This window comes from Miscanthus floridulus, chromosome 8, assembly GCF_019320115.1.
Source record: "Miscanthus floridulus cultivar M001 chromosome 8, ASM1932011v1, whole genome shotgun sequence".
Taxonomy (NCBI): domain Eukaryota; kingdom Viridiplantae; phylum Streptophyta; class Magnoliopsida; order Poales; family Poaceae; genus Miscanthus; species Miscanthus floridulus.
This window is the reverse complement of record NC_089587.1, coordinates 230,281,796-230,299,808: the sequence shown is the minus strand read 5'-3', so window position 1 is coordinate 230,299,808 and position 18,013 is coordinate 230,281,796. Positions and strand designations below refer to the sequence as shown.

The 18,013-nt window shown below is 45.3% G+C and overlaps 2 protein-coding genes and 1 non-coding gene across 5 annotated transcripts; 1 reads left to right on the top strand and 2 right to left on the bottom strand.

Annotated features, from left to right (window-relative positions):
- Nucleotides 1-4,675: 4,675 nt before the first annotated feature.
- TRNAE-CUC (transfer RNA glutamic acid (anticodon CUC)) lies at nucleotides 4,676-4,748 on the bottom strand. The gene has a single exon. It is a non-coding gene; the product is annotated as a tRNA-Glu (tRNA).
- A 2,035-nt stretch (nucleotides 4,749-6,783) lies between these two features.
- On the top strand, nucleotides 6,784-13,236 carry LOC136475317 (serine/threonine-protein kinase BLUS1-like). 3 transcript variants are annotated; one of them, XM_066472858.1, is made up of 20 exons: nucleotides 6,784-7,481; nucleotides 7,922-8,176; nucleotides 8,315-8,439; nucleotides 8,550-8,594; nucleotides 8,698-8,779; nucleotides 8,862-8,930; nucleotides 9,009-9,179; nucleotides 9,257-9,322; nucleotides 9,566-9,634; nucleotides 9,702-9,836; nucleotides 9,921-9,988; nucleotides 10,110-10,289; nucleotides 10,974-11,083; nucleotides 11,182-11,261; nucleotides 11,335-11,373; nucleotides 11,594-11,713; nucleotides 11,831-11,971; nucleotides 12,142-12,203; nucleotides 12,292-12,343; nucleotides 12,935-13,236. In XM_066472858.1, the coding sequence occupies exons 1-20, from the start codon at nucleotides 7,281-7,283 to the stop codon at nucleotides 12,938-12,940; spliced, it is 2,076 nt and encodes a 691-aa protein (XP_066328955.1). In that variant the 5' UTR covers nucleotides 6,784-7,280; the 3' UTR covers nucleotides 12,941-13,236. The 3 variants fall into 3 exon arrangements, with proteins under 3 accessions (XP_066328955.1, XP_066328956.1, XP_066328954.1); XM_066472859.1 differs by having other exon boundaries at nucleotides 12,926-13,236; XM_066472857.1 differs by lacking the exon at nucleotides 12,935-13,236 and having other exon boundaries at nucleotides 12,292-12,886.
- Nucleotides 13,237-14,250: 1,014 nt separating this feature from the next.
- Nucleotides 14,251-17,751, bottom strand: LOC136475316 (autophagy-related protein 18b-like). Its single transcript, XM_066472856.1, has 11 exons — nucleotides 17,419-17,751; nucleotides 17,244-17,317; nucleotides 16,948-17,021; nucleotides 16,729-16,838; nucleotides 16,466-16,557; nucleotides 16,198-16,310; nucleotides 15,326-15,445; nucleotides 15,091-15,236; nucleotides 14,894-15,004; nucleotides 14,749-14,808; nucleotides 14,251-14,641 (listed from the first exon to the last, which is right to left on the bottom strand). The coding sequence occupies exons 1-11, from the start codon at nucleotides 17,475-17,477 to the stop codon at nucleotides 14,485-14,487; spliced, it is 1,116 nt and encodes a 371-aa protein (XP_066328953.1). The 5' UTR covers nucleotides 17,478-17,751; the 3' UTR covers nucleotides 14,251-14,484.
- Between the last annotated feature and the right edge of the window lie 262 nt (nucleotides 17,752-18,013).

The window sequence follows — 18,013 nt, the reverse complement described above, 5'->3', positions numbered from 1 at the left end:
CGGCTTTATTGCTGCGTGGGACCATGTGTCTGTGAGTCTGGGTGGAGTTGGTGGGGTCATGCCCCACGTTGTAGTACCAGAAGATGCGGTGGCGTTCGTCTCTGAGCTGCCCTTGAGGATCGATGAGCTGCCGACCAGAGTATTTCTGCCGGGGATGCGAATGCGTTTTGTGCTTATAGACCAGGAATCTATTCCTAGCGTGAGTTTTTTTTTTTTGAAAATGCTTCCTAGCGTGGGTTGGAATAAGCATGTCAGTACGGAGGTTTTATAAAAATCGTTTTTAAATAAATAATTATATCCAGTTAATAAAATAACCAGCGAATTCATTTTTTCTCCATCTCTAATAACTTTTTAATAGTAATGAAAATAGAAAAAAATTATCGACCGTCTCTTGTTCCTTAGCCAACTCATCTATATCACCTAGACTCTTGTTCCACCCCAATTTACTTTAACACGTATGGATTTGGGTAGATACGAAAAATAATCTTTCTAATTTACTTTAATACACATGGATTTGGACAAATACGAAAAACAATCTCTTATTAGATTCCATTGCATTTGTTAATACAATAATATCTTTCATAACAATAATCTCGAAAATACGATGTTGTCACGATGAGCTGCTGCTGATAAGCCAATAGGATGTGAAACGGGTACGAATCTCGGCTCTCCGTGTCGGTGGTCTCCTGGTCTCTTCTTGCTTGGTTTCTTTGGAAGAGCAACGACTAGTCCGACCGACGCGTGGAATCTCGAGATAGGCCCGGTGAATTTTCGGAGAACACGAACAGTACTTGACTGCCGCACGCACACGGCCCATGCGATTTGTCTTCGATGCACGAGTCGCGCACCATCTGGACGGTGGCCGCATCTGGACTGGAGTCACGCACGCAGAGGCAGCGTGTCGTGTCCACACCATACGTGGTGGTGAGATGCAAGACGGTGGTGAGACCTCGAAGCCGTACCGCATCGAATTTGAAAAAAAAAACGGCTCGGTTTGGAGGGCAGCCTGTTCGCTTGCTCGTAAACGATCGTAAATTTTCAGCCGGGAACAGTGTTTTTCTCTCACACCAAACTAGCCAGCAGTAAATAATCCGCGATACGATACGGCCTCCCGAACAGGCTGATGTTTGGACGGTGGTGAGACCTCGAAGCCGTACCGCATCTAATTTGAAAAAAAAAAAGAACGGCTCGGTTTGGAGGCCTGAATGTACCGCGGGCCAGTTTGATGCCAATTTTTTTGGCAAAACGTTACTGTAGCGTTTTCGTTGTTATCTGGCAATTAGTATTCAATTATAGTCTAATTAGGCTTAAAAGATTCGTCTCGTGGATTTCGTCTAAACTGTGTAATTAGTTTTATTTTTTATTTATATTTAATGCTTCATGCATGCGTCCAAAGATTCGATGTGACAGAGAATCTTGAAAATTTTGGCGTTTTGGGGTGCAACTAAACAGGGCCTGCGAGCGTGTCCTTGCGACACGTATTTCATTAAGCAGAAGTAGAGTTTGACCGGTTACAATATTCCTAAATAATCCATAGATTATCATGGAAGGATAGAAGCCAACTCTATCAAAATACATCTAATTTAAATTACATTACATAAACATTGTGCAACCAATTGGATAGGTGTCAACGAGACTAGTAAGCCTCCTCGAACATACACTCGAACCCCGTCACGTCGAACTTTATAAGCACTCGAAGTGCGGGCCCTTTTTGCGAAGTCGAGCGGGGTCCTGGAATGTCTACAGGAAGTCTGCCACTACCTGTGTATCCGACGATTGTGAGGCGGTGGGTCCTCACTTGGACACAAAGCACCTTCTGCGCTTGGAGACACGTGCTACGGCGGATGGTGACCAACGATGGAGAGCGACGGGTTCGACGTCGGGGTGGCGCCCTGAGGACGGGAGTCTTCAGCGGGGCGGAGACGCGTCTAGCAAATTTACTAGCGAGGGCCGAAGGAGAAACGTTGTCGTCGTCCGGTTGCCGATCATCACCCTCCAACCCCGGCACCTCAGCATCCGTGAAGCTGAGGTGAACCATCCGTGGTGGCGAACAGGTGTCCGCCAACGATGCCTGAACCTCCAGAGAGGCCGCTGTCGGAGTAGACGGGCGCCCAAACGCTGGAACACCCGCTGATCGACTCACGACGAGCGAGGCAGTGAGCTCATCGAGCATCGGGTCAATCCATACGAGAGGCCCAGCGCCCTCACACAGCGCCACCGTGAGTGGATCAGACTCGTGGGAGCAACGTGCGGCATTAGAAGAAGCAACGTTGTCAGTCACGGCAATGTTGATCTCCCTCGGCAGCTTGGTCCGGTGCCACCGGCGTCGTTGATGGGAGCCATTGGTGCCCCTCACAGCCACTTGCGTGGCTGCGTCCGAGACACCATGTGGCGCGTGCCGGGAGGGCTGTGAGCCGCCACTCCCTGCCTCCGACGCCGTCGCCACGACACGCTTGGGCCACTTGCAATCCCTAGCAAGGTGACGGTAGCCGTGACAGCGCAGACAACGTCGTGGCAACCGGCAGGTCGCTACTCAATGTGAGTAGGAAAGGCAGTTGAAACATCTGTTGTGCAGCTCTACCGGGATCTTTCGGGCATACGGAAGCTACTTCTCAGTCGAGGCGGTCGCAGGTCATGTTTCCTACCATTGGAGAATCTCACGCCACCCATCAGCGTTGGGGGCGGAGACTCGTCCGCGACATCCAAGGCGTTGGCGGACGGGGACACGGCCATCCACAGGCCAAGCAGGCAGGCCGTGCACCAGCTGGGGGCACGGTCGGTTGTGTCTCCTCAGCCTCTGCCCACGTCCCTGTCGCCCAGCGTCAGCACTGCCCCCGCCCCAACCACTGCTGGTCGAGGCTGGGCATGCGACGGGGACGCCGATGCTGGCTTCGCCTGACGAAGAATGATGTCGAGGTAGGTTGTGGGTTGGTTGACGTCGGAGTCCTCGCTGTCGTCGTTCGCCCACCCACAACTCTTTGTGCGCCCTCTAGAGGAGGGACCTGGGTAGAACGGGCCGCATCCAGCGAGAGAGAGGAGGAGCGGGGGGTGGCCGGTAGCTCCTCGGAGTCACCCACGGACCCAGAAAGGCCCAGACTTGGTGAGGTCGCTGGCAGCAGCGGTTGCAGCACACCTGGCACCGGTCGGCAGCGGTGACATCTAGCGGGGCACTCTGGGAATCTGTTTGTGGTGACTCGGGCTCTGGCTCCGGCTGTGAGCAACACGTGTGCGGCCTGCCACCATCGACGGCGGCGTCATGGCCGCGCAGCGGGGGTAGTGGCGGCGTGTGTGGGGGGAGAAGGGTTGGCGGAGTCGGGGGAGGTACCCGTTGTCGCTGGAGGCGAAGCCGGTGGCGTAGAGGGGCCGCGGCGCTGTGGAGTAGCCCGCAGAGGGGGTGGAGGAAGGGAAGGTGAGGGGGAGGACGGTCGTGTGGTGGCCATGCCAGCGCCAAATGCGGGCGGCGTCTGGGACACCGTGGGCTCCACGTGTGGCTGGGGAGGGTCGTGGGTGGCGGATCTGGAGGGGGAAGGGGAGGGGGAGGTGGGCGGCGGTCGCCGGCGGCGGCGGCGAAGGCGGGCATGGAGCCGCTGGCTAGGGCTGCGTGGTCAGCTCCGAGCACGGCTGGGAAGGGTCGTGGGTGGCGGATGGGGTGGGGACGAGGAGAGGGAGGCTGGCGGGATGGAGGGGGCCGCCGGCGCCGGGAAGGCTGCCGACGGCGGTGGTGGATGGGGGGCGGCCGCCAGAGGCGCCCCCGTACGGAACGGCACGGTTTCCACACGAAGGAGACAAAAAAATCTCACATGGAAACGTTTTTTCTTTTTCGGACGATGCACAATGCCACATTGCCACGGTTAAATTCCAGGCCAAAATTCAAAAGACGTTTTTGGTACATCTTCTCATTGCTTTCTACTAGTAGCGTTCTAGTACAGTGACATAAATATGTATAGAGTTTTGAGAATCACACTGTTTTAGACTGGGAGTACATGGCATATCGTGAATCCTTTGATATGATGAAAGGGATCGTTCAGTCGTTGCTCGTTGTCGTTGGTCACCGCATGCTGGGCTAGGCCGCTGGCGCTGGGTGGCCGACCGGCCATTGGCACCACCAAGGCCCAACAGCGAAGCAAACTAGCAAAGCAGCAAAGGAACACATGTTTCAGTTTCAGCACGAGACAAGCGAAAAGCGGAGTCAGCCAGTGCCCAGTGGTACTAGTACGGTGGATCTGCACCTTTCGGCATAGAGATGCTTGCTTTACCCATATGTGCCAATACACTGAACTGCAGTTGCAGATTGGAAAAAAGGCCAGGTTGCCATACCTTTTGCATCCCCTCGTTCAGCGTATATGGCCTATGGTCCATGGATGAATCCGTGATGGCGCATAAGATTAGTTAGACCATTCCCAGCTGGAGCACTAGACCTGCTTCCGCCGTTGCTTACATTTCCCCGGTTGCCTGGCCTTTACAGGCTTACAGCTCTAGTCCTCGCAATCGCGGGCGGGGCACACGGGCCGCAGGTCTTCTTCGGGTCCGGCCTATCGCTTCTGCTATTTTAGCTGCCTTTCACGGCGCTAGCAAAAAGGTCGGTGTGAGGAGAAGAGCGTAACACCATAACCGAACGAAGCAGAAGGCATAAAGGACGCAGCAGGATGAGGATGGGCGAGACAAAAAAAAAACATTCCGTTGCCGGGACTCGAACCCGGGTCTCTCGGGTGAGAGCCGAGTATCCTAACCAGCTAGACTACAACGGATTTCTGCCAGATGTTATGTTAACTCCACTTTAGTCGGTGAGAACCCAAACCAGCGTGCAGTTCCATGGTTCAAGATTGTGCAAGAGATGAAACCAGTACACGTGGCTGGATATCTCTAGTTATTAAGTTTTCTCAAATTTGACTAGGTTTAAAGGTTGTTCGAATGAGTTAGGGCTAGTTTCAAGTTTAGCCAAATAACAAGTTGAAACCTTGGCTGAAAAATTAGCGCTCCTATTTGGATGCATTAGAGTCAATTTAACTAATTTTTAGCTAACTAGCAATGAGCCCTTGTGTCAAACATGCACTAATTTAGCTAAGTTGTTTTGGCTTTTCTAAATACATAGTTTTATATATTTTTTATTCAGACAGTTTATATCTATATATACATAACAAAAACTATGTACATAAAGGCGTCAAAGTGAGTTATAATTTAAAACGGAGAGAGTACACAAGATTATCAATATTCGAAACACAAATAGATATAATGTGAGAATATATATCTCTATCATAGATACCAATAAGGTTTCTTATAAATTTAATCAAAACTATAATAGTTTTACTCGATAATTATACTAGAATTGTATTTTTTTTATAGAAGAGTGTATGGAATACACCTTGTAGCTTAATATCTCGCTTAAGAATCGGCATTGTCCAGACATGTTAGTAGTGTATCTTAAGTCTTACCCCTATCCGTTAAAAAATAAGTCTTTTGGTCACCGAACTATAATACTCCCTCCGTTCCTTAATATAAGCCATATAGATTTTTAAAGAAAATTCCAAAATATAGGTACGTATCAGCTCCCACGCCGATTAGTTTGGAAACCTTCCCACCGTACATAGCACATGCCCCAACCAATCCATTAGATTTAGGAAGCAATCTGATTGGAAGAGAGAAGATGGCCTGATTTTCTTTTTTTTTCCTCGGTCTCAATCATTCTCCAAGCCATGCATTAATATTGGTGCTAAAAACTATATGGCTTATATTAAGGAACGGAGGGAGTATGTAGTGTTCGAGTTCGATTTTGACTATCAAACACTAAAAGTGAATATCCTTATCTCTCAAACTATCAAAATCGAAAAACTTACCCTCAACTGTTTTCAAAGATGGTTTTACCTAATATGTATTACTAGCAAACATGCACGTGCATTGCAACGAGAGAAAATCAAAATTTGTATCTCCACTTAGTTACTAAAGATATGTATATTTTGCATTTAATCCATCAGCAATGAAGCAATAGCTAAATTAGAACATTGACCTTCTATAAAAGCGCAATTTAGAATAATGTCAGCCAAATTAGCGGAAAAGTAGATATATATGAACATATTTAATTATCCATGAAAAGATCGGGAAAGTTCAGTGAAAAAAAGGAATCCATGCAGGTAGTCCACCTCGCTCGCTAGGGCGCCGCCCTTGGTGGCTGCATCCGCTTCGCCGTCGCTGCCACTGGCGGCAACCACCTCGCCGGCGTTCACCACCTCCTCCCCACCCCCTTCTCCTTCTCCCCCGCTCGCCTCCCCACCCCAACAGGTCGTCGATGGCCGCCTCGCCACCCAGCCGCCACCGCCTCCCACGGCGCCACGTCTACCGGTGGCGCAACCCTCGCTACCGCCTCCCGGTTAGATTAGACAATAGACTGCATAAAATTTCTATTTATGATTTAATTAATTAGACAATTTGTCGATCTAGGTTATAATACGAATAATTTTTATTTTTAATAAAATTAAATAATTTAGTAGTATGAATATTTAATTATCGAAGGATCAAAGATCCAACAACTATTGCTGGCATAATATGATTAGGGGGAACACATCGAGCAACTATAGATGGGCAACGGGCCGGCCGGGCCCAGCCCGATGGGGGTCGGGCCAGCACGGCACTTCGTATCTCCCAGGCCGTGCCTCCTAGGGCCATGGGCCTAGCCTTCGGCCCGGGGCTTTTTTCGGGCCGGGCCAGCCCGGGAAGCACGGCACTGCCAGCAGGCCGGGCCAGCCCGCAGCCCGAGCAAGAGGCCGATGGCGAGATGGCTTGGCAGGCGCGAAAACGGCATCGGGCGCCGGCGATTGGAGCTAGGAGCGGCGGTGCTTGGGGTTGGGAGCGGCGGCCGACGGCGGCGCTCCGGATCTCAGGGGCTGGAGCACTCTCTGTCTCTCAGTGCCGGGATCTCAGCAGTCGGGAACGGGATTTCTGGGGTCGGGAACATGAGTAGAGTGGCCGCGCCATGGCGAGGGCCGACGTCCCAACCAAGTGGCGCCCCCCTTGCATGCGAATGCCCGCCTCCCGCTTCAGGCATGCGCCCCCCCGCCCTCTCCATTTTCCTTCCTCCGCGGTCCCCGCAACGCACGGCCCTTCGCTACAGGCCCTCGCACCTCCTCTCCTCCCCCCACCCCCCACCGAGGCACGCACCACCACCAATTCCCTCGCGACGCATGATGGCGGTGCGAGAGCAACGGGACTAGGGGTTCGTCGTCAGCCATCGACCGCGCGCGTCTGATCAGCGGTGGGGGTTCTGCCGTCCGGACGGAATCGGCAGCATGGCGGGGCCCGGTGAGAAGGCGGCGGGCGGAGGCGGGGGAGGCGAGAGGCGCAAGTACCCGATCCACGTGGAGGACTACGAGCTCTACGAGGAGATCGGGCAGGGCGTCAGCGCCATCGTCTACCGCGCGCTCTGCAAGCCACTCGACGAGATCGTCGCCGTCAAGGTGCTCGACTTCGAGCGCACCAACAGCGACCTGGTACGCGCGCTACACCGTTCCCTATCTCCCTCTGATCCGCTGCGTCTCGTTCGCTGGATGCTGCTGCGTGTCACCGATTGTCATGGCGCGCATCGTAGTTCTGCGTTTAGGAACCAACTATTTGGGCCAGTGATGTTCAGAATAATGGCTTGGGTGGATTCGTTTTTCTTAACAAAACGATCTTGTGTATTATAGCTGAAGAAGAATTATACTGACTCGATGAATAAATGAGCACTACTTGTTTGGTGGTACTGGTTAAAAATCTAGAATGTAAAGGTGCAATAGTTTGAACATTCTTTCAATTCTTTTTTTTAATGCATTTGTAACTCTCGGTTCACATTTCCATGGAATCCTATTCAAGTTTCTTCCTCTGTTTCTAGCTTACGTACCACCAGGGTTGCAAAGCTCCTCTGAGTAAATAACGTGAATATTCAATGCAGAACAACATCGTGCGCGAAGCTCAGACAATGATTCTGATAGACCACCCTAACGTTGTCAAGGCGCATTGTTCATTTGCAAAGGACCAAACGTTATGGGTGGTTATGCCGTATATGGCTGGAGGGTCCTGTCTTCACATAATGAAATCAGTGCATCCTACTGGATTCGAGGAACCCATCATTGCAACGATACTTCGTGAAGTCCTCAAAGGTTTAGAGTATCTTCACCATCATGGTTCTATACATCGAGATGTGAAGGTAAATGTACAATTCTAACCTGATTTATGCACGTGTATCTGTTGCTTTCTTCTCCTTTGTGACTGCTATACATCTTTCTTTTCTACTTGTTTCAGCAAAGTTAAGTGGTTGCTATTTTATCTCTCTGTTTGGTGATAGGCAGGAAATATTCTAGTCGATTCTAGGGGTGGAATTAAGCTTGGGGACTTTGGAGTCTCTGCTTGCCTTTTTGATTCTGGTGATAGGCAGAGGGCCAGGAATACTTTTGTGGGAACGCCTTGCTGGTACAGAATCGTACCAGGATCTTAAATAATACATAATACTATTTGATGACATGTGGAGTTTTTTCCCCCTTCTTTCACATGTTCATCCTTGGACATTTTTAATGTACTAGGATGGCGCCCGAGGTTATGGAGCAGCTACATGGATATGATTTCAGGTAGGGTATTCCTAGTTACTCTGACTTGTTAAGTGATTTTCATCTGCACTAGTATTTTTCTTTGCGTGTATTTGTTAACTGGAGCTATTTCCATATACTACAGAGCAGACATATGGTCCTTTGGAATTACTGCACTTGAACTTGCTCATGGTCATGCTCCTTTCTCTAAGTACCCTCCCATGAAGGTATACTTTCAGCAGATGTCATTGCTTCGAGTAAATCCTCGCGCTATGTTGCAACAGTGCATAAAATTCTGCACTTTGTCAGGTCTTGCTTATGACACTTCAGAATGCTCCTCCAGGTCTTGACTATGAAAGAGATAAGAAATTCTCAAGGGTAAATATACTTAAGATGGCCTCCATATTTTCTAAGTTGAGTATCTTCTCATTGCTGAACAATAAATTCTTACGATAGAACTTCAAGCAAATGGTTGCTATGTGTTTGGTAAAAGACCCTTCAAGGAGGCCTTCGGCAAAAAGATTGTTGAAGCAATCATTTTTCAAACAAGCTCGTTCCACTGATTTCATTGCACGAAAGCTTTTGGAAGGATTACCTGGCCTTGGTGTTAGATATCAAGCTTTGAAGGTACACTGGTTTTAAGTTTTACTTTGTGACTAACTATTCTTCACGAAATTAACACAGAAAGGTTCACCATGACGCAGGAAAAGGATCAAGATTTAATGGCTCAAAGGAAAATGTCTGATGGAAAGAAAGAAGAAATCTCGCAGGTGCACATGCTAAATATCTAATTTCGTGGAAATGGCTCTATTTTTGTAGTAAGTTGAGCAAAGCTTTTTGCCATTAGCAACCCCCCCCCCCCCCCCCCCCCCCCCCCCCCCCACCCCACACACACACACCAAAAAAAACTACACGATAGCCTCGCTAATAATCGAGAGAACACCTTAGCAGGAGTTCATAACCAGTTTTCCCATTACACATTTATTGATCCCTAATATTTCTTATTTCCTTAGGATGAATACAAAAGGGGTATTAGCAGCTGGACCTTCGACATGGATGACCTGAGATCTCAAGCTTCACTGGTACTTGTATAAATTTCCATCATTGATGTTCACACCATGTAATTCCGTGTAATTGACCTTTTTTCAGGGCACAGAATGTGAAGACAGTATATCATGCAAAGATTCAGATATGTCTTTCTATGACTTGGACAGCTTACAGGATCAAGCAACAGAAGGGCCACATTTGTCGAGAGATATCTCAACGAAGTATGATGCTGACATTGTAAGTTTCCATTCCTGTGGAAATTTTGGTGTTATAACTCAGCAAAAAGTTTTGGCTGACATCTAACCCAAGAAAAGCTGGTAGGAAAATGATATGACAGCCAAAGATAAGTCAGCTGTTTCATCTCCTGATCAGCCTGCTTGCTTGTTAAGGTAATAGACATTGCTGCTTGTAATGACAACTAGTGCCATTTTGGAGAGTGCATTGATGACGATGGCAATGTAAACATTCTTTTTCATCGTCAAATTGGTTTTCACTTGTTTTCGCTGTCAGGAATGCTTCTATGCATGGGATGCCCACAAACGGTTCTGTCAGGAAAGACAACTCTACAGAAAGCTTCGATATGGAATGTCAAGAGAAACATCCGGACATTATTCCAACTAGCTCATCCCATGAAAGGAAGTTTTCTTTTAGTTCTTGTTCATCAGATGGACTCCTTTCGTCCAAAGAGAGGTTTGTTCTTGTTTACAGGCTAAAGAAAGCATTCTACGTGGTCTCAAGCAGTAGCATGACCAAAGTCAGAAGCAAAAGTGCAAAACCTGTCCTTTTAATAAGACTTCCGTGCGAGCGTTGAAGCTTGCAGCAGTGTCTATGAAGGTTCATTTAGATAACAGTGCCACTTACGGGTTGATGTATTTGTAAAGTGACTTAGCTTGGGTTTACAGTTATGCACATGTTCCGGCAGCAGTGCTTGACTATTTGTGAACAATTTTCCTACTCAAAATCAAGCTGCCCGATTATATATTTCTTCCCATCTCATTATATATATGTTCACATAAATTCACTGGCCTTGAATAAACCAATTAGAAGTAGGTTGTTTTTATATTTATGACAGCATAAATAATATGTAAGCTACACAACCATACCAGAAAGAGCATTACATAAAAACAGGAGGAAACTTACAGATGGTTCTATGTCTTACCACATTGGCATTTCAGTCCTGTCAACTATTTTTCTTTTTAATCTTTTGGCACCTGCTTAGTGTTATTCTAGAAGCTATGAAGCTCTTAAACACTTGTTTTTTAAAAGAAAACTCTTGTCTATCCTTGTCTCTTTCCAAAAATGTTTGTAAGCAGTGCATAATTTATCTTATCTATCTTTTGAAAGCAATATGTAACTAAGATCCAATCCTTTCAGCTCGAGACAGCAAAGTAGCATCCACAACCGTGACAAGTGTAATGGAGCGCCCTTGCAAGTATCAGATGAAACATCTCCTGAAGCTGCTCCTAAGGCACATAAATCAGCAGGTAAAAGTTCTAGGTTGAAAAGTTCAAATGTAGCTTTGTGTACCATAACCTCGCTACCTATTGACGTGTTAACTTTAATGTGCCTCATTTTAATTCAGAGGACCATGATGATAGATCGAAACCTCCACTTATAAGAGGTCGATTTAAAGTTATACCTGGGCATGTTGACTTTGATAAGGTATTGGCAGGTATTAATACTTGGCGCATTTATATTCAGTAAACTAAACGAAGAAACATTTTTATAATCTCAGGTTCAACCACCTGGCCTACAGAAGTGTCACAGCATGCAGGTTATATGCTCCACTTTTACTTTTTTTTTTGGGGGGGGGGGGGGGGGGGGGGGGGGGGGGGGGGGGGGGGGGTTAAAATCAGGAGTAGAAAATGCCCTTGTTCTTCTTTTGTTAACTAAGCACGGTATAAAAGACAGCCCAAAAATCATGTTTGTACTTTTTTTTTAATATTTTACCATCTGGTGTTTTTAACTAAGGATTCCATTTTGCTAATATGCAGACAATTTCTCACCTTCCATCATTAAGTATACCCTCTTCCGCAGAAGTTGCATCAAACATTATTGGTGGCTCCTTCTACATGCAGCTATATAGTATTCTACAGACAAATATGCTTCAGAGGGTAAACCCACCTCTGAAATATGCACGGGAAAAATAAAGAACACCCACCCATCCAGCTCAAAATGAAGAACCTGAACTTTCAGATCTATTGATGTCACATTCTTGTCCTCTTTTACAGGACCAAATACTTAACGCGATGAAGCAGGTGAGTGGTTGTGACATGGCTTCACCAGGCATACCTTCTATGGCTTCACAGTGTATCCCTTCCACAAGTCGCTCGACATCTCCATCAGGTGCAGTGTCAGTTGACAGATCCATGGTGAGTATATGCTCGATCCTTATGAATAAAGGGTTATAAAACTAGTAATATCTCGGTATTCATAAATGGAATGAGGTAAATTGAAAAACATTGATGAATCGTTTATACTCACTAACTATACCTCTTCTTTTTATGATGGTATAAATACTACAACCCCGGTACCTTTCCAGTTGGAAGCTGCATATGAAAGGGAGAAAGAGCTACTGAATGAGGTCTTGGAGCTGCAATGGCGGTAACCATCTTTAATCTGGTCTTTCCAAACCAAAGTAAGACATGAAGAAATTCTCAGTCCCGATTCCTGAAAGTTCGGACTGCTGCAGGTTATTGTGCACACAAGATGAGGTTCAGAGGCTTAAAGCAAAGGCAGCGCAGGTGCACATAAAATTTTCCCTCTCAAACTAATTTGAGTACATCTTCCAAGAATCTTAATATGCGGAAATTGTTGTAATGGATACCCTCCGTTGGGATCCTTTTATTTTGAAAGAATTGGAATCTACTTAATGGATTAGTCTATTTGGCTTGGAATTTGACATTCCACAACTTTCTCAAGTTAGCCTATCTCAAATTCATAGGGTGAAAGATGGAAATTGATTCTATAGATCATCATGCTATGTTTCTACTTTCCAACTTATAGCACGCTATTTAACTCGCTTCCCTATAGTAAAATTGCAACATATAAGTATCTCCTTTGTATGGCTAACAATAATATACAAATATATTCTATATAGAACCGTATTAGCTTAATTAATTTGTGCCTAAATTATAATTATTAGAATGAATTCAATTCCAAGGATCCAAACGGGCCCTAAGGGTTTGTTCAGTTAATCCTGTTCATAAGGGGATTGAGAAGGATTAAATTCCCTCCATTCGCTTCAATCTTCTCAGCTGAACAAGCCCCTAATAAAGATTTTGCCACCAATGTGAAATTTCTGTATGTTAATATGAAATGCTTAGCATTGACAGATCTGATGCTGAAGCTGCTAAGGGGGCATTAAGGGCGCATCGTGGCAAGATGATCTGTTGATGCGGTCTTCAAATGGTTATTTAGCATAGAAAGAGATAAAAAGAATAAGGATAGTATATATTTAAAAAGAACTAGCAATGCTCGAGTGTTCAGTCCTGTCTCAGCAGGATATTAAAGTTGGTACCATATGTGTGTATGTGTTTATGGATGGCATGGCGCTGTGTTTTTGTTGGAGCGCAGTTCCCCGGTTGGGAAAGATAGCTTAACATGCCTATGGTTTTAATGAATTCAATTAGTTGAACATGCCTATGGTTTTTAATGTTTCTTTCCTTTTGATGTTGCTGCATGACTTTTCCTTTAAGTTCAAGGTTAAACGTAAACATACCAAAATCAAGGCTACTATATAGCCTTGGCACTAAATGCTGTTGTAACAGTGTGATTGTACCAATTGGCTCCTCATCTTGTGCTTGTGGTGAACAATGGGAAGAACTCCATCCAACAGACAGAACAATAGTAATCACATGCATAATTGACAATTAATTTACATGCACAATTGACCTCAAGGTGAGAGTAAAAGAACCATGGGACAACCGGTCCACTCCAAGATTTTCCACGTTAATCAACCATGGTACTATGAGCCTTCTCTTGAACCACTAGAGGATTACAATGGGCAACGACACACTGGTATCGATGCAAAGTTGGCATCAACAACCACCAAGACAAGTCACAGATGTTGTCATGTATAATGAGTTCATATCACACTCGCACATACTAGAAGTCTACAATGTATGAAATTCGGTAGGCATGTACTTTCACAAGTCATCTACTCACTACCAAAAATTCAGCTCAATCAGAATTCAGAAACTATTTCATCACCAAAAAACGATCATCCACTAGGACTGCTCTATGTTCAAACTGCGGAAAGCCAAACTGAAGGGGGGGGGGGGGGGGGGGGGGGGAGCGTCTCCAAGTTTGATGATGATCCAACAACCTTTGAGACTCCAATCGCAAGTTAGTAATAAAACAGCAGCCACAAAGCCTTTTAATCCCAAGCAAAATTGGGATAAGCTAGAGTTAACGTGAGATGGGGACTTAAACCTTGCACACTTTTCAGGATGTTGTTTATATGATCAGTTTAGGACATGTTTCATGAATTTACATTAAAGTTAGTATTATGTCCAAGTACCTGCAGAGCTGATGCATAGTTGTGTGTGTGTGTGTTTTTTTGGTGGTGGTGGTGGGGGGTGGGGGAGAGAGAACTGGCTCAAAGTGAAAAGTACTCAAATTACAATGGAAAAGAAACCATCTCAGCAGGTGTAAAGCTTTTTATGCATTGCATCAAACTTGCTGTCTACTTCTATAATAATTTACACGCGCCACAAGCCCACAACATGTCAATTACTCAATTCCCACCAGTGATGCACACCTCTATACTATGTACAGTTGAAGTTAGTCCCAATGCCCGGTTAAGTAAGGCCGAAGAATTCCCGTGAGTACATACAAATATAATCACCTAACAGGTTCCAGTCAGAGGAGCCAGCATTACAAGTCAGTCTATGTGCTGCTCGTTCTGCTTGGGACTACCCGAACAAGAGTCCAGGAGATTAAATTCACGCACCAAAAACCACGAAGATTCATTTGACTTGGTTGTGTTGATCAGATACTCTCGGAAGTATCCATCATGTGTTACAATGTAAATTACAGTCCTGTAAAGAATTGCATGGGTAATTTAGACATGTGCAGCAGTTCGTGTTTCCGCAACAAAAGGAGAAGGAAAAAAACTCATGAACAGATGACGATTTGTGGTTCTTACTTCAACGCAGGAAATTTGGAAGAATTTTGGGAATTTTCAACACTGTGTACTGCCAGACAGCTGCAGTACAAAGGACGATGTTAGTAAAATCAATAATGAAGTTTGTACAGGGAGTGGCAAGAAGTAGTATCAATAATGAATGGACCTCTTGATGTCTGCAGTGACAACATGGTGAATAACATGATGATTAGCTGGATCCAAAGCATCAGTTACAGATCCAGGAATCACTGAACTGAGCAATGTATTTGCTTGTCTCCTGAGAAAAGTGGATGTGATCAAATCAAATCATGCCTGTGAAATAATGGCACGCAAATCATAGCTAGCATAAAGCAGGACATGAACCTTGCGTTCCTAGAAGCATCAAGGAAAAACATGTGCAAAGAGCCTGATGAACTTGTGGCAACAAGAACGTCAGGTAGATCAACAGATGGACTAAATGTCAGTGAATAGATCGTTGATGGGTATGTTCCTCGCCGAAAACTATGTGACTGTTAAAGGAAAAATGCAAAAAGATATAAGGTGAATTGTAGAGAGCTCAATGTCAAATTGATTCTGAAGGAGAAAGGTATAGTTTCACCTTGGTTGCTTGTGCCACATGATGCACTCTAATCATAGTACCCTTTTCAGAAGCCGTTGCCAGGTACAAACCATTCAATGAAAAAACCATTGCAGCTAATGGAGCTTGATGAGCATCTATCTGTCAGCCAGTTACACAAAACAGTGAGAAAACTACACCATAACCCACGCTCCAACAATCAGCAATTAACTTCACACTCGAGGACTTCTTAATGAAGGAATTGGATGCGAGCATATAATTGGGACGCTGAGGATGTACAGCTCGTTCGGATGGTAGCTTAAACAGTGTTTTTTGGATTGTTTTGGATGATTGAATAGTATTCTGTGAGAGAGAATAAGCTGAAACAAGCTGAAACAAGCCAGGACTATACCAGCCGAACGCGCTGGTAAGCTTATAACTGGATGTTTCAACCACCCAAATCAAAGAGTTTTTTTTTTCAGAAGAAAGTATGCAGCTCTCCTGCTGCTTTGAGGATAAAACAAAAAAAGAAAACGACCATCTATTGGCAAGATTAAACATTGAAAGGTGACTGAGATGTGTATTGCAAGTTTCGCATACCACGATAAGCATGAAAAAGAGTCAAATAAAGCTCCACTCATTTTGCTAGCTTTACCAATAAATAAGCTCAATGCTGCCACATCATTTGCATAGTCATTGCATTTTTTTCTATTGTTTGAAAGTAGAGCAAGGAATCTTAAATAATCATTGAACTCTCTAATAGGTTTTCAAAGTCATGTCAACCAAGGTACAAGTCTAGATTCTAGAGAATAAAATAGTTGTCTTTACCAAGCTGTATGTGAGAAAATCACAATAGGGAAGGATCTAAACCTGCTGGAGTCAATATAAGTATGACACAGGAAACAATAAATTACCTGGCATATTAATTCCGGTTTTGATGCTTTGTATACTAAAGCAGATCCTTTGGATGTGCTTGCAGGGAGAGCCAAATAACACTCTTCAGAATTAGGAGCAAATGCACATAAACCTAATTTAAAATGTAACAATATTATCAGCAAAACAACACAAGAGTGTTTTTCTTATATTATTATTGTTATTATTATTTGCCATCTTGAAAGCAAGGGCTGTTAGCAGGAGGTATGACATGAATATTTGGTATACAAAGAGCAGGAGGATCCTTACCTTTTGTATTGGGCACGGTTTCAATTTCATCCAATATAGTAGTGCTATTTAGATCATAAACAAAAGTCCTATCCTGCAATACAACAACAAGCCTGCACATAATGTGATTACTACTTTATTCAAAAGAACACAGCAACTAGTATGCACAACAACACAATATTTGCGGATCCTGACTGGGACTTAATTGGCATGCATCAATTAATAACAGAACATAAAGTATGAACCACCACAGAAACTGATAATACATTGAAGTAGTAGCTAACCTCTTCCTACTTAATCGCACAGCCAAAATTGAAGTCTTAAAGTTCAGATCTCGCTTTGATGCTCCTGTTTTGGTATTGAACAAGGACAGACGACGAGGAGACATTGCAGGCTGCGAAAGAGGAAAGAATTTGAACTCACAAGTCACAATCAACAAGTTAACTCGACTAACCTATGAAAGTTCAACAAGTTAGGGGCAATCAATCAACAGAATGAGGTACCTGTTCACCAGTTCCAACAATGGCAAGTAGGTTTGTGCCAAATAGCATTTCCACAATGTTGAATCCCCCAAGATCTGCAAACACGCAGAGGTTCATACTCAGCATCTTATAGTAGTAGTACTATTACAGAACAGCTGTCTCCACAGTAGAATGACCACTTTCTTTGTTTTGAGAAAAGTAGAATGACTAATGCTCTTTCAATATACATTTTTTGGAACCGTGTTCAGAAATAAATTGTAAGTGTTGTTTCATTTGATTCTGCTAATCTAAAAGGGGTCTCCGAAGAAAAATCTCACTCTTTTCATAGCAGAGCCTCCCATTGCGAGCGTCGAAGATCTTGAACCCATCCTTGGTCCCGACAGAAAACATGCTGCAACAATACAAAAGGAACCAGAATCAACGCTCCTAATCCACCATCCCCGCCACCGTAAAAAGCAGTCACCACGAGACAGGTATTCTCAGCGCGCGCACCTGTTGTCCTGATTGAAGGAGACGCAGATGATCTGCGACGGAGACGAGCTGCTTGCCATCGCCGGCGCTGTGAAAATCGGGCCCACTCGCCGGCGCGCACGCTCGTCTCTGCAACAAAAATTCTTCGGTGTCGCTTGACTGCTTGGGGCCGGCCGCCGTAGCGTAGGTGGGTGCCGTCGAAGCAAAGCTAGGGTTCGGCGCCGACAAGCAAATCGACCCCGAGTCCGGAAGGACCTCCACGCCACGCAAGTCCGATGCCACCTGATGTCGGGAGGACGACGACGACGACGACTACGAGTACGAGAGTAGGAAGGCGAGCTTCCCCCTGTCTGGAATAAGGAATCGGGTTCGTTCGTTGTCCGGACCAAGAAGACGACGATGGATGCTTGGACATGACAGATGCGTGGGTCCGACCCGGCCTGCCTTTTGGTCCAGCGCGGCCTGACATATACTGAGGCCCAAGATTTGAAAAGCACAGCAGCACAGGCCCACGGAATCGGTGGTCTTGCAAAAATCTAGATCTCCTTTGGAATCCGGGGAAAATTTCAAATCAAACGTTTCTACAGTAAAATTAAACTGATTTCTATGAAATTAC